At 40.8% G+C, this 26,947-nt stretch overlaps 2 protein-coding genes across 2 annotated transcripts in view; both read left to right on the forward strand.

Moving 5' to 3' along the window:
* LOC123240675 (zinc finger protein 239-like) overlaps positions 1-3,011 on the forward strand; it is a 14,373-nt gene extending 11,362 nt beyond the window's left edge. Inside the window, exon 2 of the mRNA XM_044668396.1 lies at positions 2,965-3,011. Coding sequence (XP_044524331.1) covers positions 2,965-3,011 — 47 coding nt within the window. The remainder of the gene's footprint in view (positions 1-2,964) is intronic.
* A 7,667-nt stretch (positions 3,012-10,678) lies between these two features.
* LOC123240676 (zinc finger protein 2 homolog) lies at positions 10,679-11,695 on the forward strand. Its single transcript, XM_044668397.1, has one exon. It carries the CDS (start codon positions 10,679-10,681, stop codon positions 11,693-11,695), a length of 1,017 nt encoding a protein of 338 aa, XP_044524332.1.
* Positions 11,696-26,947: the final 15,252 nt, after the last annotated feature.

The following is a 26,947-nucleotide window of genomic DNA, read 5'->3' on the forward strand; positions in this document are numbered from 1 at the left end:
GAGAGAGAGAGAGAGAGAGAGAGAGAGAGAGAGAGAGAGAGAGAGAACGCTGTGCATCCAGAATCAATTGCATAATTGCAGTTTAATTGCAGTACAAAGATAAGATGATGTAAAAGTCAAGAGCTATTAGGGGACGTTTATCTGTCCTGGGACATAAGCAATGCATTCCTCAGTCATTGCACTACTAGCATGCATATTCTGAGCAAAAGCCTCCATAAGTTCGGCCTGAGAATTGGTCTGAAGAAAGCCCCTTCCTGCCTTCTGTAGACTTGTGACGTCTCTAGGGCAGTGTCCGGGACGTTACACCTCCTTTGAGCTGGCATCCAAGCCGCCAAGGAGTCGGCACAAAGCTTGTCTCAGACCTCTAAACAGTTTTGGAGGAAGTGTGGGGCCCATTCCCTTCCTGTGACAGACTGATTGGGCAACTGCTATTGAGGCATAAGTGAGGATCAGTTTTTTGCACCAGTTTTTCTAGAAAAGCTCACAGCAAGGTTCACAGGTTTACTCCTCCATAATGGTGGCTTCCTGAAACTTGAGAGAGTGATAAGCCCAGTTCTAGGGGCCAAGCTGGAGTGTTGGTGCCTCCTCATCAGAGGGCGAGATGGTTGGAGGTGCAGGGACAGGGCCATCAGAGCAGAGGTCTGAGGCACAAGGACGGGATGGCAGTGATTCATCTGGAGGGATGAGTGGCTGCAAGTTGCTGGTCAGGACCATCTTTCAAGTCAGAGTTGTGGCCAAGAGAATTGTTCACACAAATCCAACAAGTCTCTGAGGAAGTGAAAAGTGTAAAGATAATCATTGGATAAATGATTAATATATGTTACATAGAGAAAGAAAAATGTTTTCACTGCCTTGTCAGGATAGTCAGGAGTGGGATTATCATCCGGATCTGGGCTGAAAGGATCATTCTTTGGGTATTCGTACTCCTCACAAATGTCCTCGGTGTCATAGTTTTTATCAACAGATTCCTAAATCATCATGAGATGATTTATTTTATGCTCGGAATCCTAAGCTCTACACTAAGGGCAGGGAGAGGCTTACTAGCTACTGCATCTCCCGGAGATGATAGCACTAGAAGTGTGGTGACTGCCTGCCAAGTGGACATCCATAGCCAAAGCAGAGGGATGGAGTGTAGATGTGATTCCCAGCCGAGAGCAGCAGAATGATATTACCAGAGAATATTGATAACTATTATTGACCTGTCAACCCTGGCTGTACAGTTTTACCTGTAGGCTTTAAAAAAATTTTTATTTAATAGACTTTGTTCCTAGGTATCTTCGTCTCTCTCTCCCCACCATAGAAGCTATCACCTGACAAAAGGATTATGTCTATGTGTGTGTTTCATGTTGCAGTTTTTCAGTTCATTCTCTGAAGGTGGACATTCACACGTTACTCTACAAATATGAATTCTGTAGAAGATTAACTTGCTTATAGTATTCCCTCACAATCATATATCAGAATTTGTCCAGCCATTCTCATTGATGGACTTTCTGTCTGTTTCCAGTTCTTTGCCACCACAGAGAGAACTGCTATAAATATCTTGGTATGAAGAGATTCTTTCCCCTTTTCCCTAATCTCCTTGGGAAACAGACCCAGCAGTGGTATTTCTGAATTTAAAGGTATACACGGGTTTATAACTCTGGGCATAATTCCAGATTGTTCTGCAAAATTGTTGGATCAGTTCCCAGTTCCACCAACAGTACACGAGTGTTCTCTTTTTCCCACATCCCCTCCAGTATTTGTCATTTTGGCCAAATTAGTAGACCTAAGATGATACCTCAGAATTGTTTTGATTTGCATTTCTCTAATCAATTGTAATTTAGAGCATTTTTTTCATGTGCCTGTATATGGTTTTGATTTCTTCATCCCGAAGCTGTTCTTATTTTCTGCTCATTTCTCAATGTGGGGGATGGCTCTGTCAGTCTTAGTAAATCATTTAAGGAGATGCCTGGATAGTTTGGAGAATCATCTGGCCCAGCAAATAGGCAGCAATTCAGGATAACTGGACTGAGGAAGATAATAATCAGAGCTGTGAGTATCCAACCCCTGTATGGCATGAGGAGGCTGAGGATAGCCAACACAAAGGGTCCCACCAAGAGAGTCAGACAAGTAGGATTCTCGCTTGCAGCTTGGTGAATCTTGGCAATAACTCACTCCCTGGAGCGGACGAACATCTGTAATAATGCCGCCAGAGCTGTTTTTCTCTGAGGCACAGGACTGATTGATAATGGCACAAACCCCATCTTTGTGTCTCCGTGAGAAGGTCAAGACCAAGTCAGTTCTGAATGACCGCTTGGGCAGGGGAGTTAACTGCCATTTGCACCCTGTGAAGACTATTCCTGGTGAATGCAAGTCCTCGAAAGGCATCCCAGGCCAGGCTCCCGAGTTCCACAGAGACGTGTCTGGTAGTTCCTCAGGAAGTGAGCATCAAAAGGTGGAATGAAAGAAGCCATCTGTGTGCCCCAACAGGAGGATGGGGCTACCCAATCATTTGTCACGGAAATGATGGCTCTCCTATGCTAGGAGGCACTGTTGATTCGCTGGAAACAGGAGCTACTAGGCAGGCAGTTCAGCATGTGTCATACCCGTTTGGGGGAGGGTGGCGTAAGCTTCTCCCCCACAAATAAAAACTGGCCTGTGGTGACTCGTTCCCAAGGGTGGCCTGTAAAAGGCTGCTGTGTCCCAGAAAAGGATTTGTTGTGGTAAGCTGGGGCATCGTGTATAGGTTCTGTTTGTCTGGAATGGGGAAAGCCCTGGGCCCTGCTCCCGTGTGCTGGGGGAAGGCTGGGAGCAGTTAGGCCTCACGAATTTGTAGTGTTCTGTGGAAAAGGCCACCTCCGAGCCGGCCTAGTGGGCTGAGCCCTTGCTGTTGGGGTCTGACGTGGACGCTGCAGTCTGTGCCTTTCACGAGAGTCGGGTAAGATGTCCTGATGCAGACCCCCTTCGGCCGTGCGTGACCGCCAGCTCGGACGGGCATCGCTAGCAAGGTCGATAGCGTGCCAGGAGTGTAGCCTGGCAGGGTTTGGAGAGGAACATCACTGCAGGGAGAACAACTCCAAAGGTTGGGAGCTTCAACCTAGATGGACTGCTGGTGGTGGGTGCTGAGTGGGCATTGTGGGTGCTGTGGTGGGATTCTATGGTGTGGGTCTCCAGGGCACAGAGTGGCGTGGGCGCTACCCTCTGCTCTTCGTACCCTTGTAAGGGGCTTCTGGAGGGTGTTTTGTGAGTTGGCCCTTCTTGGTGGCTCCGCTTTCTTACTAAGCACATCGTAGTGAGAAAAGGGTCTCTTGGTCTCTGTGGGATTGAGCACCATGCTGGTCAGAAGCCCATTTAGGGCCGTGGGTCCATTGGCTCACGCAATGGACAGAAAAAAAGAAGTTAGGACAAGTTTTGCCCAGAAGATAACTCACAGACAAAAAGATTGTGTGCACAATCCAGGTAGAGGGCCGTGGCTTTGGCTGTGAAGCCCCTTCCCCTAAATAGTGGGTACTTTCTTATGGGAAATCAATGGGCTTTCACATGCAACCAAAGGATAAAGGGGAGGGCAGCGAATGTTACTCTCTCGCTCTTCTAAGGAGTCCAAGCTCCGGATGAGCATGTAAGTGGTAGGTAGAGTAGATCACAAACAAGAGCCCCAACACAGCAGGTACACAAAAAGGACCCACTTTATTGCCGGAGCAGCACATTTATCAGTAGAGTTCCCATCTAGTTGCTTCCTTTTTTTTTTTCTTTTCAGTTTTTTAATTATATTTCGTAACCATGACCAGCCAAGAAACATTTAAATAAACAAATGCAAAAAAAAAAAGTTATGTGCAGAACTACAAACTCCACAAAATCATTTAAAATGTGTAAAATGTGTGCTAATAGCAACATTCTCTGCTTTTGATCCTTTGGATTTCTTTTACTTGGAGGCTTTTTTCTCTTGATTTTTGTGGCTGTTCTTTTTTTTTTAATGTATAATATGTATTTTGTTTTCATCTCGTCTTATTTCTCTTATTTTCTTTATATGTCTAGTACTTGTCATTTCTAATAATGTAATACAAAATACAATTTTTTTTATGGTGCCAATTTTAAATATTTTTATTCTCCAGGACAAGAATTGCATTTCCACTTGTTTTTATACAGTGCTGATAAAGTGCAATGTTGTTCACTTCTCCCTCTGCACACATTCAAGTATTCAGAAGGCCCGGATTTACATAGTAACTTAAATGTTACTTTTTATTATTATTTTATTTTATTATTATTATTTTTTATATAAACCCTTACCTTCCATCTTGGAGTCAATACTGTGTATTGGCTCCAAGGCGGAAGAGTGGTAAGGGCTAGGCAATGGGGGGTCAAGTGACTTGCCCAGGGTCACCCAGCTGGAAAGTGTCTTAGGCTAGATTTGAACCCAGAACCTCCCATCTCTAGGCCTGGTTCTCCATCCACTGAGCTACCCAGCTGCCCTCAAAATGTTACTTTTTAAACTGCTACTGCCTTGGCTACAAATTGAGTCCTTCATTTTTTGGAAAGCTGTGTGGAATGCTTTTTCTTCTGGTACATTTAGTCGAGCTCCAATTCTTTCTGCCGATGCTTGAATTCTTCCTTTTCAGCAGTCTGGTTCTTACCAGCCAGTTGATTATTTCATTGCATTTGTCAAGGATCTTCTGTCTTCATCACCAATTCCGCCTTGCAGTTTCTTATCCTCAGCATTCAGATATCCCAATCTATTCAGCCATTTCCCCCAATCATTGTATTTGGGTCATTTCTAGTTATTTTGTCATTACCAGCAAAGCTTCCATGAGTATTTTCGTACATCCACAGCTTTTTATCCTCTCCATAATGTCCTTAGGGTCTAATCCTAGTAATGGGATGCCTAGGTCAATGAGCGTGAATAGCTCTATAGCTTTTTATTTTTCCAATTCAATGCAATGCTTTATTGACAAACACTGAGGAAGAGAGGGAACAGGATGAGGGAGATAGGACCCTAACACACCCCTTACTTGCATACGGTAGTAAGGGCAATGCTGTGTTGGGGAGCTCAGACACAGATCTCTTCAGCTGGGAAGGTGTGTTCCAAAGTGCTCTTCTGAGGGTAGGATATGCATAGCCTAATTTTGCATGGCCACCTGATGCCGGTCAATCTTCATATCGGGTTCAAGGCCCAAAGGGAATTTGAAGGGTATACAGCCATGATGACATCAAATATTCCCAGTATAGCTAAGAATCTTTCAAAAAGATATCTAATGTTTTCATATATATATATATATTCATTCTATAAGCTATAGTCTTATTTATTTGCTTTTTAAACCCTTACCTTCTGTCTTGGAGTCAATACTGTGTATTGGCTCCAAGGCAGAAGAGTGGCAAGGCTAAGCAATGGGGGTCAAGTGACTTGCCCAGGGTCACACAGCTGGGAAGTGTCTGAGGTCAGATTTGAACTCAGGACCTCCCGCCTCTAGGCCTGACTCTCCATCCACTGAGCTACCCAGCTGCCCCTATAGTCTCCTTTAAAAGGAGACTGTCATGGTGGTGTAAGACCACTAGGTTTATATTTAGAACACATGCCAGTGGCAACTGCAGTCGGTTGCTTGGACTAGAGAAAAGGTTGGAGTTGGGGAAAGTCTTATTTTCCTGGAATATTATTAGTCCTGTATAGTAGGATTGGGTCTTTGAAAATGCTTTCAATCTACATCATACAACTTAAACATCTCATTAATGTTTTGCAGCGTCTGAAATTTTTTCAAATGTGTCTATTTTCCTTCCCAGTTAGATGAAAAGATCCTTGACCTATCTCATTGCAGGGTTGAGTCAGCTCCAGAGGGAGTTGTCGGATCCCTTTTCCATTGAAAAGAATGTGCAGTATGGAAAGAGGTCTTGGACAATAATACATGTAAAACCCAGCGGAATTGTTCGTTGGCTATGAGAGAGGGAAGGGAGGAGGGGAGGGAAAGAGCACGAATCGGGTAACCATGGAAAAATACTCTTAATCAATTAAATAAATTTTTAAAAAAAGAAAGAAAAGAATGTGTGGGAAATATCACATGGAACTTTAATGCATGCTGTTATTTGGCCATTAGAGGCAATAAGGAAAAGAAGATATTTTCTACCTACTATGAGTATGAATTCCTAAAAAGTCCTTTCAAGTTACATATAATTACTCATCAAAATAATTCTAATTGCCATTATGATTTAAACATAGATTGTTAGAAAACAGATAAAATCTTGCAGTTTGGGATATGTAGTTCTTAAAATTTATAGAACAAAATAGGGGTGTTTAGTTTATTAGTTAATGGACAACAAAATGATTAATTTTGTCTTTAAATTCTGCACAGATAACTTCTGTCACAAAATTTTCCATAATACGCGTTGGAAATCCTGAAAATCACAAATCTGTCTTGAAAACAAGAAGAAATTGATCCATTAGTAATTCATAATTTCTGTTTGTCTCCTACAAATACAAATTAATACTCTGTTTACATATATATCAAAAATGTGCTTCTCACATAGTGGCCTAAATGATTAAGTATCTTGGTCGCCATTTCATTTTTTTTAGTTTCCATGAGAGCCTTTAATAAAAAATATATAGTATATTCTACCTATGAATTACTATTACATAGTAATTCTGAACTAGTCATTATTGCTTACTAAAATAATATAAAATCAGTATGATGGTGGCAAAGTGACTTAATTTTCAAATGTACATGGATTTAAGGTCTGGAAAAAATAGGATGCTAATGATATTGTAATGTTAACTCTGTCATTAGAGTGTGTTTTTCTTTGACTCAGGGCATTATTTGTATTCACTTGTGAATTAAATGTAAGAATTGGAAAGTAATTTCCAGTGGAATGGATTTTCTTTCCTATCATTGGCCATTTATCCTTTTATTATTTTTAGTATTCCATTTTCCAATCCACCTTGCATTTTCATGGCAGAAGAAGGGGTTAGAGAACCAGCATTTTTTGAGGACCTATATACCAGGCTAAGGTGAAATTTGGTAAACTCTTATCAAGATATATGATGGAGGGGGCAGCTGGGTAGCTCAGTGGATGGAGAGCCAGGCCTAGAGATGGGAGGTCCTGGGTTCAAATCTGGCCTCAGACACTTCCCAGCTGTGTGACCCTGGGCAAGTCACTTGACCCCCATGGCCTACCCTTACCACTCTTCCACCAAGGAGTCAATACACAGAAGTTAAGGGTTAAAAAAAAAAAAGGTATATTTGGAAGCCTGGGTGCTAGTATCACTAAATGTCTAAACGTCCAAATCTGCTTTTAAAACCTATTTCCCTCTTACACTTCTCAAGTCCCAACCCATGATTGACCTCAGGTGTTCCAACTAGAGTAATTGCAGGCAGCCAGTCCACTTCCCCCTGAGACAGCACTCTCCTCTCCTGGAACTGAGCACAGCTGACAGGGCCCTAGTCTTAGCATCCACACCCATAGGTGCACACTCCTTCCTCACGTGGGTCTTCTACTGCTGCAACCTGACATGGACAGGTGTCTAGTCCACATTCCTCAGGGCTCCAAAGTCCTAGGTTGTTAGCAGGGAGGCTTGAGTTCCTGCTCTTAGGGCTTGACATCAGGAGACTCTGCTGGGGCTTTAGTCCTTTTCTCTGGAGCAAAGGCTCAGCAGACATAGCTGCTCCCAAGGCCTTCTACCTAAAGATTCCAGTAGAGGTTGCCTCCTTCCCCCAGGAGCTTCCTTCCTCTTTGTTCAGGATGTTCTTGCCCTCGGGGCCTTCAGTAGTCGGACTGAGGCCAGAGAAGTCAGAAACCTTCCTCTCTAGTTTTCCCTGTACAGCTTTACTCCCTACTCTTGTCTATTTTCGCCACTTTTAGCATTGATTCTGTGCAGTTATTTTTGGTTGCTTGTGGGTGGTATTAGCAGAATAAGGAAGTTTCATGGCCTATTCTGCCATCTTCCTCTTGTGGCTTCCTAAGGAAGAAGATTGCAGTGTAGACAAAAGTGTTAAAGTACAATGACACCATTTACAAAATATCTTCCTTTTTGGAGACTACCTGTGTCTTTGCCACTTTTGCGTGTAAGCAGTAATGAGTTTTTCTTGTATCTCAATAGCAGTGTGACTTGTTAATAGCACTTGAAGTGAACCCTTCCAGAAAGGCTGAGTATTTCATGTCTTTTGGAAATTTTTGTTGTAGACTTTTTATCACCAGGTTGGAAGTTGTGCAGAAAAAAGTCCAATGGACCCACTTGTGTAGTGAGACCTGTTTGTCAACCTCCTTTAACTGCTTCTGCAGAGTTCTTATGTAAGAGGAAAAGGAAAGGTCTCTCAACAGTGATGTATACACAGGAGAAAAAAGTTTAGTATGGGAAGGAGGGTGACAAAAAAGCATTTCTTATCATGAAATATGTCATTTCCCCTCTGGTTCTTATGGGCAAGTAGAAGAGAGCAAAGAGAAGCATATCAGGCCATTTAAAGTGGGTCTCTGCACAAAGTTTACCAATCATGGTCTTAAATTCTCTGTTAATCCTTTCCACTTGTCCAGAGCTTTTGGGGGTGGTGGTGGTAAGAAGTTCTTGTTTAACACTAAGATGGGAAGGAAGTTGAGTCAAAACTGCATCAGTTTACAATTTAATGAGATACTCTATTAGAATTAATGAATGCTGGTGGGACAAATATGGGAAATATCACTTTATGAGGAGCTTTAACAACAAAGGCGTCTATGGCCCTGGAGCTGGGAAAAGCTTCAGCCCATCCAAAAAGTTGGTCAACTCTGACAAGGTAGTGTTTGTAATAATCAAATTTAGGTCTATTGGAGATGTTCAAAAGGGCTAGAAGCTAACAAATAACCACCAAAAGCAACCTTTCTAAAGTTATGTTGATTATAGGGTTTACAAATATGACAAGATGAACATATGTGAGTAGCAAAAGAGGAGATACAAGGCTCTCTCATAATTGCTTAATTGTGTCCACCATTCTGAGTGCCAAAGTGTCCATTTCTGTGAACACCTTATGGTGTGAGCTCTATTGTTCTTTGGGATCCAAATACCAGAAACCTGTTTCTATTCATTCAACCTTCTCTAGATCCCAGCTTCAGCCTCATTGTAGATTAGGGAAATGAAATTGTCCATCCTCATCAAAAAGAGGTGTTAGGTCAGTTTGAGCTGCCTTCTTCACAACCAAATCAGCTCTTTCACTTCCAAATGACTCAGGATCCATTTTTCTGGTGTGAGCTGAGCAATGGATGACAGCAAGGGCCTCAGGAAATCTAATGGCATTTAAGAATTCTCTTCTGAGTTCAGAATTACCTTTCAGATGATGTGAGGAAACTTCATTGTAGTGGTATGGCAGACACCCAAAGCATAGGGAGAATCAGGGTAAATATTGATTGGTCTTCAGAGTAAGAGCAATAAGCTCAACTGTTTGGACACCAAGGTGCAATGGAAGAGAAGCCAACTCAGTTAAATCAGTACTAGATACAGTAATGGCATCAGGATCGTGTATTCCATCTCATAAATGAAGAGCCATCAGTAAAAAGGACTAAATCAGGTACTAAGATAGGGATGTTAGAAAGGTTGAAAATTGTTGCATGACAATTGAAAAGAGTAAACCTATTTCTAAATTTAGATTATGAAATTTACCAAGAATAATCATATGAGTACATCCAAACTGATCAGTACAGCAGATCAGGAAGGTTTTCTGAGGTTGACAGAATTATACTCATCAGTAAGAGGCATTTAAAGGAAAGATAGAAAGTGCAATGGAGAAAGACTATCTAGGCCAGTGATGGGCAAACTTTTTAAAGAGGGGCCAAAGGAAAGGAAATGCTCATCTGTCAGTCTGTTTCTAAGACAGCTCTTTTAAAGTTTCATTGTACTGTATCCTACTTGTATTCATCAGATTAGGAATAATGTCGCCCAGCTGGATACAACATTTCAGGGAGCCGCATCTGGCCCACGGGCTATAGTTTGCCCATCACTGATCTAGACCTATGAATAGAGCATGCTCACTCACAGTCTAGCTACAGGGATGTTGGACATTCTAAACTCATGTGAAGTTTGATGAGAATGCTGGGCCTGTCTGTGTCACAGATGTTTTGTGAGATTCCAATGTTATCGTATGTGAAGGTATTTCTAAATCACCCATCCAACAGATATGACCAAATGGTATATCGAAAGACTCGATTCTGACAGTTTAAGTTTGAAGATTCTTCTTGACTAGGGAAATAGATTAAAAATCAGTTTACATTCTGCCAAAAGAGGAAAGAACTTATATTTCTGTATGTGTATGTCTTCCTGGGTATATATCTTTATTTGTTTTCTTTAGATGCAGAGACCAGGTTTGAGGTGAAGGAGATGTCTACAAAGCTTCAGAACCTTTTCGTGGAAGAATCTGGCCAGCAAAGATTCATGAATCAAAGTCCCTGTGACTTCAGTTTGAGAGAAATCTGTGACTCTAATATCAAGGTAGACAAAAATCCAAAAAGTGAATGTGAACTTGATGAAACTGGAAAGAGATTCAGACAATTTTCAGTCCTCAATCAGTGTAAGAAAATGGCCTCAGGGAGTGACTCTCATCAGTATAGTGGATATAGCAAATGCTTTACTGAACGAGTAGAGCTTCTTCAGTCCCGTGGGAAACCTGAAATGCATATGTATCATGGTAATCTAGGGGAAATTGCCTTCAACTGGAGATCAGACATCATTAGTCATCAAAAAAGTTATCCTGGAGAAATGGTTTATGTAGGTAATAATGGTGGGAAAGTTTTCCCTCAGAACTCTAAGCTTGCTAGACATCAGAGAATTCTCCCTGCAGATAAGCCTTATGAATGCAATCAGTGTGGAAAGGCTTTTACAGAGAGCTCCAATCTTGTTGTACATCAAAGAATCCACACTGGAGAGAAACCTTTTAAATGTAACCAATGCGGAAAGGCTTTTACACAGAGGGGCAATCTTGCTTCACATCAGAGAATCCACACTGGAGAGAAACCTTATCAGTGCAATCAGTGTGGAAAGGCTTTCACACATATGGCCACTCTTGCTGCACATCAGAGAACCCACACTGGAGAGAAACCATACCAGTGCAATCAGTGTGAAAAGGCTTTTACTGACAGCTCTGCTTTTGCTGCACATCAGAGAATTCACACTGGAGAGAAACCATATAAATGTAATCATTGTGGAAAGGCTTTCACACAGCGAAACAATCTTGCTGTACATCAGAGAATCCATACTGGGGAGAAACCTTACGTGTGTAAACAATGTGGAAAGGCTTTCACCCAGAGAAACAATCTTGCCGCACATCAGAGAATCCACACAGGAGAGAAACCTTATCAATGTAATCAATGTGGAAAGGTTTTCAGGCAGAGCTCCAAGCTTCCCGCACATCAGAGAACTCACACTGGAGAGAAACCTTTTCAGTGTAACCAGTGTGGAAAGGCTTTTACACAGAGGGGCCATCTTGCTGCACATGAGAGAATCCACACTGGGGAAAAGCCTTATGAATGTAAACAGTGTGGAAAGGCTTTCACAGACAGTTCTAAACTTTCTACACATCAGAGAATCCATACTGGAGAGAAACCCTATGAATGCAATGAATGTGGAAAGACTTTCACACATAGCTCCACACTTACTAAACATCAAAAAATCCACACTGGCGAGAAACCTTTTGAATGCAATGAATGTGGAAAGGCTTTTATACAGAGGGGCAATCTTGCTAAACATAAAAGAATCCACACTGGAGAGAAATCTTAAGGTAAATTATGTGGAAAACATAAAGAGCTCCAATCTCGCTGAACATCAGAATCCACACTGCAAGGAAGCCTTGTGAATGTATATATAATGTGGAAAGACTTTCATATATCTGAGAATGCACATTGGAGAGAAACCTTATGAATGTAAACATTGTAGAAAGGCTTTCAAAGAGAGCTCCAATTTTACTAGATTTCACAAAATCTGTACTGGAAAGAAACTGCACAAGTGTCATGAATGGGGCTGAGCTTTTTAATTGCTACTCATTGCTTATGTAACAGAACAGAATCCACACTGGAGATTAACATTAAGAATATATATATAACCAGTGGAGTAAAAGCTTCCAGCAACAAACATCTCTTATTCCCAACCTGAGAAATCTTTTCCCTGACTTGAATAAGGAAAGACATTCAAATGGAGTTCAGAGCTTGTGGAGTATGAGAAAATACCTTCTGAGGACCAGTTCCATATGGATTCCCTTTAGAAAGGCTTTCAGCCCAGAGATCATCTCTTTCTTTGAGGATTCCTAGAGGAGAGAAACTTTACGAATATGCTCAAGAGGAGAATGTTTTTCTGGGAAGGAAGGTGATGAGTAGATAATAATAGGAATGAAAGAGTCTACAAGCAATCTTTGCAGGAATGACTTCTCCTACAGCTCACGTGTTTGACTGTACATTGGAGAAATCATGCTAGAGGCCAAACTTAATGTATTTAATTACCAAGGGAAGGCTGGTTGCTGTAGCACAGACTTCATTAGATCTCCACACAGAGGAGACCTCATTAAACATCCCAGATTTCTTAATGTACATAAAATCCTACAAAGGAAAGGAATTTTTCTCTGAAATTCTAATGTTTGTCATTGCTTTTCAATATTTCATGGCATTCATATATTATAATTTCTTCAGCCATTCCCCAATTAATTGGTACTTACTTTGTCTCCTGTTGTTTCTTGGCAAAAAAAAAGCCTCCTATAAATATTTTGATAACTGTTGGACAGTGATTTCTATAATGTTTTCTGTAAGCAATTATGTGGCCCAGTGGATGATGATGTTCTGTGCTTGGAGCCACAAGTCCTGAATTCCAGTTGGGTCTCTGGACCTTATTAGCTGTATGGCCCTGAGAAATTCAAGAAACTTATTCCTGCCTTAATTTTCCCTAAGTGTAGAATAGGCATAATAAAAGAGTACCTATTTCCCAGGGTTGGTGTGAGAAGTAAATGAGATGCCATTTGTAAAATTTTCCCCAAGCATTATATCACTATGGAAATTGTAGCTTATTTTATGGTGATCATTTCTTGGATCATATGTATCATATTCGAGTCATTAGGCTAGAACATATGGACAGTTTAGTCACTTTCCTTTGGATTCCAATTGATATTTAGAACAGTATTGATGAAGACATGACATGTAAAGATTAGAGCTCTTAGTTTGGAATCAGGAAAATGGGTTTACGTTCTGATTCAGACGCTTCCTAGCTCTAGAACTCTGGATAAGGAACAACCTCCCTGTGCCTGTTTACTCATGTCTAAAATAAGGAGATTGGTATCACGGTCCCTGACAACTCTAAATATGTGTTCTCAGCAAAAGTACTTTCATATATCTTTTTCCCACTAGGTCTTCCAGTATTTCAAGAAGGAGGCCACTCAAGACCAAATCTGAAACTACATTAGAAAGCAATATTCATCCAAATTACATTTTGGCCTACTTAGACATAAAGATCCTGAGAAATTGAAGAGACCAGTGTGGAATATACAAAAGAAAATGAGCATAGTAACCTTGAGTTCAATCAATTCAAATAACACTACTAATAGACCAGTACTTACTAATGACCACAAAATGGTGGAAACAGTAGAAAGTAGGCTGAGAGAAAATTGATGTGGATCAGCATCTCACAATGTAGATGAAGATTATATCCTAATGAATATGTGACTTAGAAATAAAAGATCACCTTAAATTAATCATAGAAGCCAAGATGGATAATGGATGAGCTCATCTCCAAACAGTAGATAGAGAATAGAATAACAAAATAAAATGGGTAATATATATATATGAAGCACGATACAACTAAAATTTAAAGAGAAAGCAATTAACTAAGGAAAAGATTTACTTCAAGCTTCCCTCATAAAGGCTTTATATTCAAATTATATAAATAACAGATACTGACTACATATAGGTATATAAAGAATAGATACAAATTAAACATAGTCAAAAGTTATAAACAGTTTTCTAAGAAAGGAAGGGAGATTATCAACCAATAAATGGAAAAAGTACTCTACATCTATAATCATCCGAGTCACTAAGAATTAAAAAGATTTTCAGATTACTAAAGGTGGTAATAAAATGAGCATCACAAACACGTTGAGGATTTTTTTCCTTGCAATTTTATATTTGTTATAAGAGTCTTTTTAAACCTAGTAAGGGATACATCAGTGGGTGAGAAAATAAATGAAATTTGAAAAAAAAATATGTATATTATATATAAATAAGTGAAATTTGGAAAAAAATCCAGGTGTAAAAAAAATGTAAAGAAAAATCAATTTAGTTAGATCAATTCAAGTTAAATCAATACTCGAGCTCTATCTCGTGTTCCTATAAGAATAATAAAGATTTGCTGGAAGGGCTCTGGGAAAATGAACATATTATTTAATTTGCTGTTAGTGAAGCTGTTAAGCCCTACCATCCTCAAATGAAAAAACTGCCAATACGCTGACTCAGTAATATTAGAAGGCATATTTTCTTAAAGAAAGGAAATGGACCCAAGTGTACAAACATTGATAAGAGTTTCTTGTGTCATGTCAAAGACCTAGAAAATAAGATGTGATGTCGTGCAATAGGGCAATAGCTGAACAAATTTTGGCATTTATATATTATGGAACAATAATGTGCCCCAAAATGGGCAATTTCATTGGAACCCAGGAAGAGGTATAGGAACTAATGGTAGATAGACTACAGGTAGGAATTGATTTAAAAAAAAAAAAAAGAACCTGGCGAAAGCTAACAACTTGAAAAGATGTCACACCTCTCATTGAATGCTCAGCCATTATTCCAGAGACTTACCAGGAACTGTGCAAAAAAGTGTCTTTTGATTGAGATATAGAATAAAAAGCCCATTTTGGCAAACAGACTGGGAATTTCTCTTCCTTGACTATATGCTTTCATTACAAATATTGTTTGTTGATTTTTTTTCCCCAACTTTGAGTAGAAGATACTATGGGAGGGATTAGAAATAGGATTTACCTGCCCTTCTTCCATACCCTAAAATAACTATGACAGTTAAAAAATTGGAGAGATTGCCTAAAGAGGTGGAATAAATTTGTTAATTAGGCTAATCAAAACCAGTAAATTAATGGTCATTAATTCTCTCTGTGATCAAGGACCCCCCCCCAAGTTTCCTGTATGCTGATCCTTAAATACAATTTGGGAGCTGACAGAACCATAAAGACCTTTGGGCCAACTGAGGAAAAGCAGCAAAAAAGACAGACCTGAACTTCTCTGAAATCCTTTGGCAAGGCCAAGTTTCGAGAGAACTACGGCCCTCTGTTAGGAGCCAAGGTTAGCTCCAAGATAATAAGTGAAGTCATTCCTCAAGTGGGCCCCAGCTGTCTGGCCAGATCCCTCAGACAAGCAATATCTGCAAGGCCTGGCACTAGTTTAGGCAAGAGACCCTCATAGACACACGTATGCCAAAACCCCAAACCCTTTGTATTCCGTGTATGACCGAATTTGCTCCTGCTCGGTTCCCCTCTCTTCACTCCATTGGCTCCTTCAGATATAACACTTAGGAGTCCTGATTGCCTTTCGATGATGAATGCTTCTTTTGTAAAATCCCATATATATCGGACCTGTATGCACAATAAAATGGAAACCTTGAGGGTCTGGTTATCCCCCCGAGCCCATATAACCCAGTCACTGGGACTCCTGCGCTCTCTACTGTCTGTCTTTGCTTCTCTGTCGCTCCCTGTGTGTGTCTGTTTTCTTTGGTTTCTCTGAGCACTTTTCTCCCTTTGGGCTGGCTTATCAGAAGCAGCCCACAACAGGGAGTTCATTTAGTTCCTCCCTTGAACATCCTAAGGATTCTCTACTTGGTGACTAGCCAATGAGGAGGCTCTCCATCAAAATTCTCAGCTTTCCCAAATCCTTGGATGATAGTGTTCGGTCACATAATTGGTACTTTCCCCCCCCAGCTATTGGAGGGGAAATTGCATTCTACCAGGTTAGGACTGTTCTTCTGTTATGTTTCCTTAAGAAGAGATTCCACGATTTTGTTCTTCTAATAGCAGTTTCTAAACTAGTTGTATTTATTTATTGAGTAAGATGAATCCATAATCTCCCCTTTCTACCAGGCTTTACGGTGTGACATTCTTTGAAGTTCCTAGAAATGAAAAATAGAACACAGGGTCAAGGAACTAATTTGAGCCTCTAATTAAAAAAACCCAGGCATAGAGATAACTTAATATATTAAAAACAGATGCTCTTGGAAGGAAACATACATTGTAATTGTACACACAATAGAAGAGCAGGAATGAGAACAGCTTTGAAAGTGCCACATTAAATTTTTGGTACTCAAAAAGAAAGTCAAGCTCTGCCTATTTAGAGTTTTGTTTCATGTACAGTCCTCATTTTCTATTTTATGGTGGATATAACATGTTTGTTTTACTTCAAGTTTGTGAACTTCAAAATTAAAAACATCTTAACTATGGATGGTTTCCTTTTTGTCATTTAAACCCATCTTGAAGGCATGACCAGAAATAGTAATTATTTTCATCTGATTTTGTCTTATTACTAGTGCTTTGGGGCATTTTTTCCTTTGTCTTTTCTGATTGTTAGGACTTTGGAAACTTCTATCCTTTCAGCTTTCACCTATTGGCCTACTTTGACTACTCCTTGCTTCTTATGGACACTTCTGGGTTCTTTTTTATTCCCCCATCACTCAACAATAATGAGTCTTTAGTACATGTGCAGTTAATGTCATACTATCTTTGCATTTGAAGAGAAAAGAATAGTTGGGCACCATATTGAAAATGACTTCAATAGAACTGAAAGGAACAAACCGATTTCTCAGTTTAGGGGGTGAGATTTACCAGGGATCGCCATGAGATTGGGTACAAACTGGCCACCATTGAAGAGCAGGATGTTCTCTGAGATCAACAAAATAAAAAGAATAGAACTACAAAAGGATTTAAATAAAGAATTATGTTCAATGGAGTGCCACCACATAATGCTGTGGACAGAACATGCCCAGACATAGGGTTTCAGTTCTGCTCTCAGTTGTAGGAATGTTACATTTGAGTAATTGAGCTCATGATGTGAATTTTGAAAGGTAATGAGAATGCCATCCCTGCCTGTGTCTCAGGTTTTGTTTGAGGATCTGATGTGATTGTGGATAAATCTTTGGAAATTAGTGTGAGCTTCTTAAAAGTGAAAGAGACTTAGATTAAACTGCTGAGATAACATCCATTTATTGTGAAAATAACATGGACAGGATCCATTGAGGATAAGAGAACTTGGAAATGATCTCCTTTGGATTGTCTCAAATTACTGAACACTGACTCCATCATCAAGTGAGTGTGCACATCCTCCAAGGGAAGACTGGAAATGGAAGGACCAGAGCCAGGCAGCCTGATGGTGGATGGGGTAGTCCTCCCTGGGGAAATGCTTAGAGAGATTAGTAGCAACAAGCACAAAAATGTTCCTCAACTTGCCAGGTAGTCATGAGATTAACTTTTGTTCCTGAAAGTGGGGGTAGGAGAATTGACAGGCTCTGTTAATGAAGGAGCATTGGAGAATATTGTAAAAGAGGAGAATAATAGAAATATAATCCAGGTAGACCCCAATCTTGAAATTTTAATGATCTGGGATAGGTTTGGAAATAATTATTTTCCTTCACATAGAAGAGTAAGGAGTATAGAGGTACATGTGTATCGTGGAAGAGTCCTAGAGGGATATTAGATGTTACAAATCACCTAGGAACTCCCCAGGGCCAGTGAAGCACAAAAACCCTTTGACTTATGAAAATAAAGTTTATTTTAAAAAGGGAAGAAAGAAACTGGTAGGTAGTACCCTAGCACTATCCAAACTAACTCCACCCAACTTCTAAGTCTCCTGTTGAAGGAGAGCCTTCCTTTTCTTCTATGGGCCCTGCTTAATCCTCCCTATGCTATCTAAAGAACACCCTCCCACCCCCATGCTATCTGATTTAATCTAAACTTACTACCAATAATTAATAAGAAAGAAAGGGAAAAACCTCTGGGTTTGGCTGCTGTACTAAGTAACTCAAAGTTATAGGTGGAAAGCTTTGAATTACTTTAGCCAATAGGAATTCTGGTAGCTGGACCATTGGCAGATGGAAACTGGACTCAGAGAAATTGTTTCCCTCCAAGTAAATCCTCTACTTGGATGCCAAAGACTTCTCCATGAAATCCCGACCTTCCAGGGAGAATCTCTTAGAGGGGAAAAGCCTCCTTCAGTTTGATGGGAATGGTAGGCAGAGAGACAAAACTCCCCTCCAGCTTGGTCAAAATCCAAGGAGGAAGTGAAGTTCAGTTATTACTAGTTGTAGACTCAATTCCTTTCTTACCCAGAATCCTTTCCCAGGGCTTTTCTCAAAATCCTCTTCTTTCAACTAACCCTAGAAATCAGACTATCCCTAACTATATTCCTACACATGAACTGAGGTTCCTCTCCCTCATGTGGGGTACCACATCCATCCACTAAGGTCCTTGTTTCACATCCTTCCAAATGTTTCTGCCTGTGCTGAAGTCCTGTTCTGGGAAGGGTCTGAGGCCAAATTTGAACCCAGACTTGGCTCTCAATCCACCGAGCCATCTAGCTGCCCCTCCTCATAGACTTGATCTCCACCTGGCACCCAACTCCTGTGCGGCTCCACAAAATATATTCCATGCAACCTTCCTACCTGGTTAGTTGTCTGGAGGGATTGGGCCTTCGGTGTTCAGGGTGGATGGGTTGGAGTTGAGCAGGGCAGAGGGTGGTTGGCTGTTAGAAGGCCCCAGGTGCTGAAGGATGTACTGAGAAGAGCCAGCAACCGAGAAGGACTCTCTTGGCCATCCAGCATTGGATACCACCTGAGGTCTTTCTCCCCATTTCTCATAGACTTTCCCTTTCAAGGGCTTGAAGAAACCCCATCCCTGCTTTCATCTGCCCTTTCTCTTTCCCTTGCTAATCTGCTTCAGATGACCTAGAGTAAACCAGCAGCCATTGTGTGTGGCCCTGGACCGAGATGCTGCTCATTTTTTTTTAACAATTCTACTTTTAGGCTTTTTCTGGGGGTGGTCTTCGGCTCATATAGGTTCTCTTCCACCGTTTGATTATGAAACAGAAAAGCTTCTGAATAGAGAAGAGTAATGGATCTGGGGGAAGTGGCCAGACGGAAAGAAAATCTTCCCACAAGAATTCCCCGAAAAGGGTTTGGTACCCAAGATATGTTGTTCATCCTTAGTTTGCAAAGAGGATCAGCGACATCACAGGGTAATGTCTGGGTCTGTACATAAAGCGAGGCAGAGTTCGGCAAGTCCTCAGCCTCGTTCTCTCTTATGGAGTCGTCCAACTCCAGAGCGAGACAAAAGCCAGAATGACCGGTGGTGGCCAAGGACACCCTGGACGACCTTGGCGAGGTCAGCGTCCGGCCAGGCTCTGAAGAGCTCCACAGGGCCTGCCTCAGCTGCCCTCATAGCCAGCGGAACAAATCGTCCTCGTCTGCCCACCCCATTAGGGGACGTCTTCACGGGCTTTGGGTCTTCACCCCCTCACTCGATAAAAGTTGGAGCCCTCCTGGGTTCCCTGGAACTCAGTTTAGCCAGTGTGCCAGGATGCTTTCCCTGGAGTGTGGCCGCTGGACCTGATACAGCTCACTGGAGCCGAAGGTCAACGTTGGCTGGGAGTCTGACACCAGAGTTGGATGAGTGGCCCTGAGATGGGCTTGGCAAGCCCTCACGCCAGAGGTTCTGGTCTTCTCTGAGTGTCCCGTGTGCCGTACACCGGGTGTGCAGACAAGTGTCTGTCTGTGTGCGTATACGTAAATATGTGGAGACGTGTACTAATTATTTTGTCTTCAGTAGGGTTTTTGGCTTTTTATTTTTTATAATTATAATTTTCTTATTCTGAACTTTAGTGCCTCCAAAGACCATTTTCATAAAGCAGAATGCAGAAGAGGATTCTATATATCAAAACTTGCATCTGTTTCGTTCACTTGATTTAGGAAATCATGATGCGTATTTTGTAGGTCACATACATACACCTATCATCCACATTTTGTATAAAGTTATGTAATTAAATGTGTAATTAAAATATAATAAATTCTCATTATTTTCTAAACTGTCTTGTTGGCCTGAACTACTTCTTGTCTTTTCTGTGCATTTTTTGGAAATGGTAAATTTAGGGGTTTTTTGGGCATCGCTATTCCTCACCCTCCTTCCCTTCAACAAAGGAGAGAAAGTGAAGGGCAATCTTCTAACAAATAAGCATAGTGTATTATTGGAAATTTTGTACTTTTAAAACTACATTGCCGTAGATGGGGGATAAATTCACTGGATTTCTGGGGCCAGCTCTCTTTCCTTGCTATGAGGGCAGCTGTGAATGCAGGACTTTTGAACAGGTAGATTAGCTTGGGCACATGGTTTTAGTTTGTTACCTTTTTATTCCTTTACTTCTAAATGATAACTAATAAATCCTATAAAAACATAATATTTAAAGTTATTATATATTCATTTTAATTTTTGCAATAGTCAAGGAAAATGAATCAGCATGGTGGCTATGTCCAAAAAAAGGGGCATGTGTGTGCAAATTTTTACTTGTTATTCTGGCTTCATTTTTATCTCCAAACTTTCCCTTTCATCTCCAATTCTGCTATTAAGAACCAAGATGAAATTCCACTCTGTTCCATTTCCTTAGTGATGTGTATCCACTCCCCAGCCCTATAGCCTCTTTTTTTTTTTTTTTTAACTCTTTACCTTCTGTCTTGGAGTCAATACTGTGTATTGGCTCCAAGGCAGAAGAGTGGTAAGGGTAGGCAATGGGGGTCAAGTGACTTGCCCAGGGTCACACAGCTGAGAAGTGTCTGAGGCCAGATTTGAACCTAGGACCTCCCTTCTCTACGCCTGGCTCTCAATCCACTGAGCTGCGCCCCCAACCCCCCCAATAGCTCCTTCAAAGAAAGTGCCTCTTCTTGGCAGCCACTCTTCTTGGAAGATGAGCTTCCTGAGGGCTGGGGCTCTTTAAATAAATGAATGAATGAATGAATGAATACACAAATAAATAAATGGGCAAAAAGGCAAATAAATAAATAAATAGATGGATGGATGGATGAATGGATGAATAAATAAATAGATAAATATAATAGTTTGGGTTTGGCAGATCAAGAATGGAGGCGAGCCAGTATTCAGTCCTCTCTTAGGGATCTAGACTGAATAGCTTAGCATCTTAGGGAATGACTATGGAACAGGGAGAGCTTCTTCAATTCCATGAAATGCCCAAAATGCCTGAGATAGGTAATCCATAGGAAGTGGCCTTCTCCTGGAGTTCAGACCTCACAACAGAGGAGATCCTGGAGGGATGCCAAGGTGAGAAGGCCTTCAGCCAGAACTCTAAGCTCATTACTCCCATGCACGGACTGGACTTCATTAGATCTCCCAGCAGAAGAGACCTCATTTAACATCCCAGATTTCATGCTGCGTATCAAATCCTACACAGGGAAGGAATTTTTCTCTGAAATCCTAATGTTGGTCGTTACTACTCAGTCTTTCGTGGCATTCCTATACTAGGATTTCTTCAGCCGTTCCCCAGTTAATTGATACTCACTTTGCCCCGTTTGCTGGCAGAAAAGGTCATTCTATAAATATTTTGGTAGTTGTTGATTTATTTCTTTAATGCTTTCTTGAAGCACCTTTCTTGAGGTGATTCAGTGAATGAAGCCACATGACTGGAATTCCAGTATGATCTTTGGGGTTGACTAACTGCATGACCCTGGGCAAGTCTGCCTGAGTTTCCCAACCTGTAAAATGGGGATAAGAGCATCTCCCCCACCCCAGGGCTGATATGAAGATTAAATGAGACTATATTTGTAAAGTACTTTATAAGCATTAAATCATGTGAGGAATGACTCTCACCTTGCTTAAACTAAACTAAACTAAAAACCCTTACCAGAATTCTGTCTTAGAATCAATACTATAAATTAGTTCCAAGACAAGAGCCTAAGTGGAAATGGTTCCTCTTGGTGTCCTGAAGACCCATCTCTTCTCCTGGTGAGGTCTGAGTGTTCCAATGGGGGATGCTCAAGAAAGGGACATCATGAAGAGCATCAGTTAGCTGAAGAGACAGGAAGCTTCTCTCTTTTCCTGGAATCATAGGAGGGTTTAGGAGAGCATACTGTCTGGCTCTGGACTGGCTCAGCCTTCTCGAGGAGGGGATAGCCCAAAGATCTGGCAAGCATAGCTCATGCTTCTCTCTTTCTCTGGCCTGCTTTTTGCTATTTAATAATAATGATCAAATTAAGATACATTCTCTAGCGAATTTTAATTATAATAAGTAGCAACCTATGGCCCAGGCATCTAAATTCTTCCTTTTTTTTTACCCTTATTGAAAAGTGGTTGTGTGTGTTTTTTGTGTTTTTTTTTTCACAATGAGTGACTAATCTATAGAGTAGATATTTTTAAGTTTTAGGTTCCTGAGAAGCTCAGACTGCTCCTGTGCAACTTGGGGTAAGATTAATGTCCCTTATACCTTTTATGTGTGTTTCCTGTGAAGAGGCCTCCTGTGTGTCTGCTAATAATATTGTTTTCTTTTTGATAGGAGAGGGAAGAATGAGTAGTCAGAAAGGTAAAAGGAAAACTGACAATAAAGTCAGCAAGGGGCTAAAAATAACAGTCAGAAAGGTAAAGGATACTGACATAATAGTGCTATTTTTTAATCAAAGAGTATGCATTGTTTTATAGCTCTTTGGGCATAATTCCAGAATGGTTGGATCAGTTCACAACTCCACCAACAATGCGTTAGTGTCCCAATTTTGCCACATCCCCTCCAACATTCATCACTCTCCTTTGCTGGCATATTGGCCAGTCTGATAGGGGTAAAGTGGTAGCATTGTTTTAATTTATATTTCTCTAATCAAGAGGGATTTAGAACATTTTTTCATATGATTATTGTTAGCTTGGATTTTAGAAAAGTACAGGAAAAACAACAGTGTTAGCTTCATTGTAAGAATATAAGTCATCACCTTCAGTTTTTTTTGAACCCTATATTTTTAAAAACACAAACTAAGCTGTGGATAGGCAGTTCAGCCAAACCACATGACCTATCTGGAGAGAATTAGAAAAGAGATTTAAAACCCTTAGAAAAGACTTTTGAATTCAATAATTCAAGGAAAATCAGTTTCTGGTGGTTTGTTGTTGTATTTTAGAAATGGGAAAAGTAAGAACTCTGCCCCTTTACCTAGGTCTCTCATCCCATGGGAGAGTGGGATACTCCCAATAGATGCAGGAATGTAAAAAAAAAAAGCAAACCATTAGCTTTTGTAAGAAATGATTTGAAACTATGACTACACCAGCTGGCTCTTCTGATTCCTTTGACTTTAAGACATTGAAAGAATTAAAATCAGCTTTTAGGGATAAAAATCCCAAAGAGTAAGATTGTTGTTATCTGGGCCACCTTCTTAGATCTGTCACCAATATTCAATAAAATAGCCTAATCTCTAGTTAACCTTCCCTTCTCCTCCCACAGCAGCCCTCTCCTTCTTTACACCTGCCCCCTCCATTGTTTTGTCTGTTCTCCCTCTTTTCCTTTTTCCAGGACCCCCAGCCACTGGAACCCCCTTACTATTTAGCTCCCCCCTCAATTGTTTCCTTTTCTCCTCTCTCTCCCACACATTCTTTTCACCTTTGCCCAAGCTCTTCCTCTATTCCTTTTCATTGTCCTGACTCCTCTAAGGTGCCCCCATCTCCTTTTTCTCCTTCCCCTGGCTAGCCTACACTCTCTCCTCTCTCAGCTTTTGTCTCACCCCGCCTCCCCCCTCCTCTGAGCTCCTACCCCAGCCCCTCTATTCACCCATGACACTCTTCCTCCTCCTCTCTGCTCCTCTGTGACCACATAGACTTTAGACTCAGAAGTAGTGAATAATGACTCTTTTAAGGATATGATTCTTCTGAGAGAAGTTGCCATGCATGACTGAAGGAATGATGTTGTGTTAAGACAACACATACCTTTCAGCCCCACTATTATCAGCAGAGAGTGTAGACACCTCCAAATCTGAGGGGACCTGACTTTGGGGGTAGCTCAATCTAAAGCTCTGATGCATGGATTGCATGCATATCTTACTGAGAAAGAAAGATGAGCAATTTCTAAGGCCACCGATAATCTTCCAAATGAGGATGGGAAAGAGTGGCCATTAGAGGACCCCAGTGGGGTCCCACTATTCATGACTATATGAAGTTATGCGGAGCTAGGGAAGCTTTGCTCAAAGGAATGGGGGACTGCTCTACTGCCCCAGAAAACTGGCATAAATGTGAATCTGTAACTCAAGAGGATAATTAACTTCCCAACCAGTTGTGCAATCAAGTCTTCTAAGAGATACCATTAAACCCATTGGGGCTTGTGTCATGCCATCATTTTGGGTCTCCCTCCTCCTTGTAATAAGAGACTGTTACAAGCCTTGTCCAGACTGGTCTCATGAATATAGGACAGTTGAAATGTACAGTTGTATGTTTTTGAAGGGAATGAGAGATAGGAAAAGGAAGACGTTGAAATGGAGAAATTGGGAAAAATTAAGAAAGGCAGGAAAGGGAACGTCTCTCCTGACTCATATTTTCACACCTGTGGTTGAGGAACTTGTAGCTCCCTAGTGAGAAGCCCCTGAGATTCTGACACGAATTAGGCAACTGATAACATCCCCTAACCAAGATGGTCAGTACTTCTTTTTTCTGTTGGAGGTCAGGTCATGTAGCAATATGTTGTAAGAGGAAGAATGAGGAGTTTAGAAAAAGAAACTGGAATATTAATAGAATCTCTAGTAGATCTGGTGCTTCTTCCAATAATGGCCATACCACTGCTCCTCAGGGGAATTTACTCATTTCAGAGGATAATACCAGAGGAATCCTCATTTATGATGGGGAGAGGAAGGGGATTTGGAATATGAGTGTAGTGACTTCTTTTCCAGACCCTGATGATATCCTCTCATTTATTCCCTACTCTGTCCCCCTGCCTCTAGTAAAGAGCTTCATGAAACCCTTAAAGTTGGGGAAACTTACTATGATTTTTTATTGGACACTGGGACTTCCAGATCTGTTTTAGTGAGCAAACCTGATTCTGAATATACCTCCAATGGTGTGAGAAGCCAATAAGAGAATAGATGAAAATCTGGGACTCTTCTATTGACCCCTTTTGTGATCCTTGTGATTTCTTGTTGAAAAGTATTGTGGCCTTATTGAAAAGCTTTAAGTTCCTAATAAACCTGCATTTAAGAGGTTAACACTCTTCCCCTTTGGCCAGGAATGCAGCTGCCTGGTACAGCCAAGTCCAAAACCTTAGCAGGGGCATTTCAACCCTGAGAAAATATTCCCTGACTTGGCTTTCTGATAAGAACCCAGTCAAAATTCAGCCTTAGCCTTGGTCTATTCTGAAGCCAGTGAGACCTTTTGTGTTTTGATATGACATAATTTGTAACTTCTGCGCATCTGCAAAGTTTTGAGGGGGTTCTTTTGTGTGAAATGAGTCTTGAAATATATATAATAAACTCCATGCTCCTGGAGACAGAGCTGGAAGCATGAGCTAAAAGATCTCCATGTCCTTAAATCTGTAATGCAAGGTGGCTAACAGTAACTTTTTGCTTCTGTAATTTCTAACGGTCACAAAAAGTCAGTTAAATATCTTAGAATGTTCAGAAAGCTATAAATAGAGGTGAAGTTCCTACTGAAGAGGCATACTGTTAGCCACCTTGCATTACACTTCTTATCAACTAAGTTGTCCTTATCAGATTATTGGAGATGATAAATAGATCTCAAGACAATGGGGTTTTTTTTTTTAAGTGATTGTGGTGTCAAGAAAGCTTCCAAATGTTTGTAAGCTTTCTCCTTGCCTTGTGTCCATGGGACCTCTGAAAGTAGAATGCTCTTTCTTCCTAATGCCTGAATCCCCCATGAATCTCTTATGGAGAGCTCTCTTATGTAAACTTGGGGCCACCATATCATACTCTCCAGATGATTCTCTGCCTCTACAATCTCCTGAGGATTCTGTCTTTATTCTCAGGTCTTCTTCCTGACAATCAGGAGATACCCCATGAGAAGCTAGTCCACCAGAGTTCTCAAACTTTCCCCAAACCTCAAATGATGGTTGACATCTCATGCTTGGTTCCATGCCCCCGATGTCAAAAGTGACCTTCTCCATCCCAGGCAGATGTGATCTTCTCCCACACATCTTCATGGCAGATTCTGGGACTCAGTTTTGCTGCTGACATTTGCACCTGACCTAAGCTAGTTCTTATCTACAGGGAAAAACAGAACCCAGTAATCTCTCTCTTCCATTTGCCTACAGTGGAATATCCTCCAGGGTGAGGCATTCCCTGAATTCTCTAAGAACAAAGCAATGAGTAGGAGGATAAGGGACTCATCTGAGCCTTAATTCAAAACTCAGAAATAGAAACAATTCTATTCATTAATAATAAATCCTCTCGCCATTTTTTACATCATAAGGTTTCTCTCCAATGTGGATTCTCTTTGGGGCAGCAAGACAGATCCTCTGCGTGAAAGCCTTTCCATATTGATTACATTCATAAGATTTTTCTCCATTATGGATTCTCTGATGGCCAATAAGGAGTGACCTATAGTAGAAATTGTTTCCACATTCATTACATTTATATTTTCTCCCCATTATGAATTTTCTGATGTCTAATAAGCTCTGGGCTCCAATGAAATGCTTTCCCATACCGATTATATACATATGAGTCATATGTTTTCATGCCAGTATGAAATCTAGGATGGTAATTAAGAGATGACTGATAAGTATATTCATAATGCTCCTTTTAATACGAATTCTCTGATGAGGAATGAGCTTAGAGTTCTGAAAAAAGAACTTTCCACCTTTATTACTTATGTACATTATTTCTCCATATTAACTTTTTTTGTTGTCTAATGCGGACTGAATTCCAGCTGAAGGTCATTTCCCCTAGATTACTTTGATACACATATGTTTCAGGAGACTTCTCATGGAACTGAACAAGCTCTCCCTGTTGGGTAAAACATTTACCATATTCGCT

Source organism: Gracilinanus agilis, chromosome 3 (genome assembly GCF_016433145.1).
Source record: "Gracilinanus agilis isolate LMUSP501 chromosome 3, AgileGrace, whole genome shotgun sequence".
Lineage (NCBI taxonomy): Eukaryota > Metazoa > Chordata > Mammalia > Didelphimorphia > Didelphidae > Gracilinanus > Gracilinanus agilis.

Bases quoted from the DNA above. Each gene is read 5' to 3' on its own strand.
- LOC123240676 (XM_044668397.1), top strand. From the start codon at position 10,679: ATGGTTTATGTAGGTAATAATGGTGGGAAAGTTTTCCCTCAGAACTCT.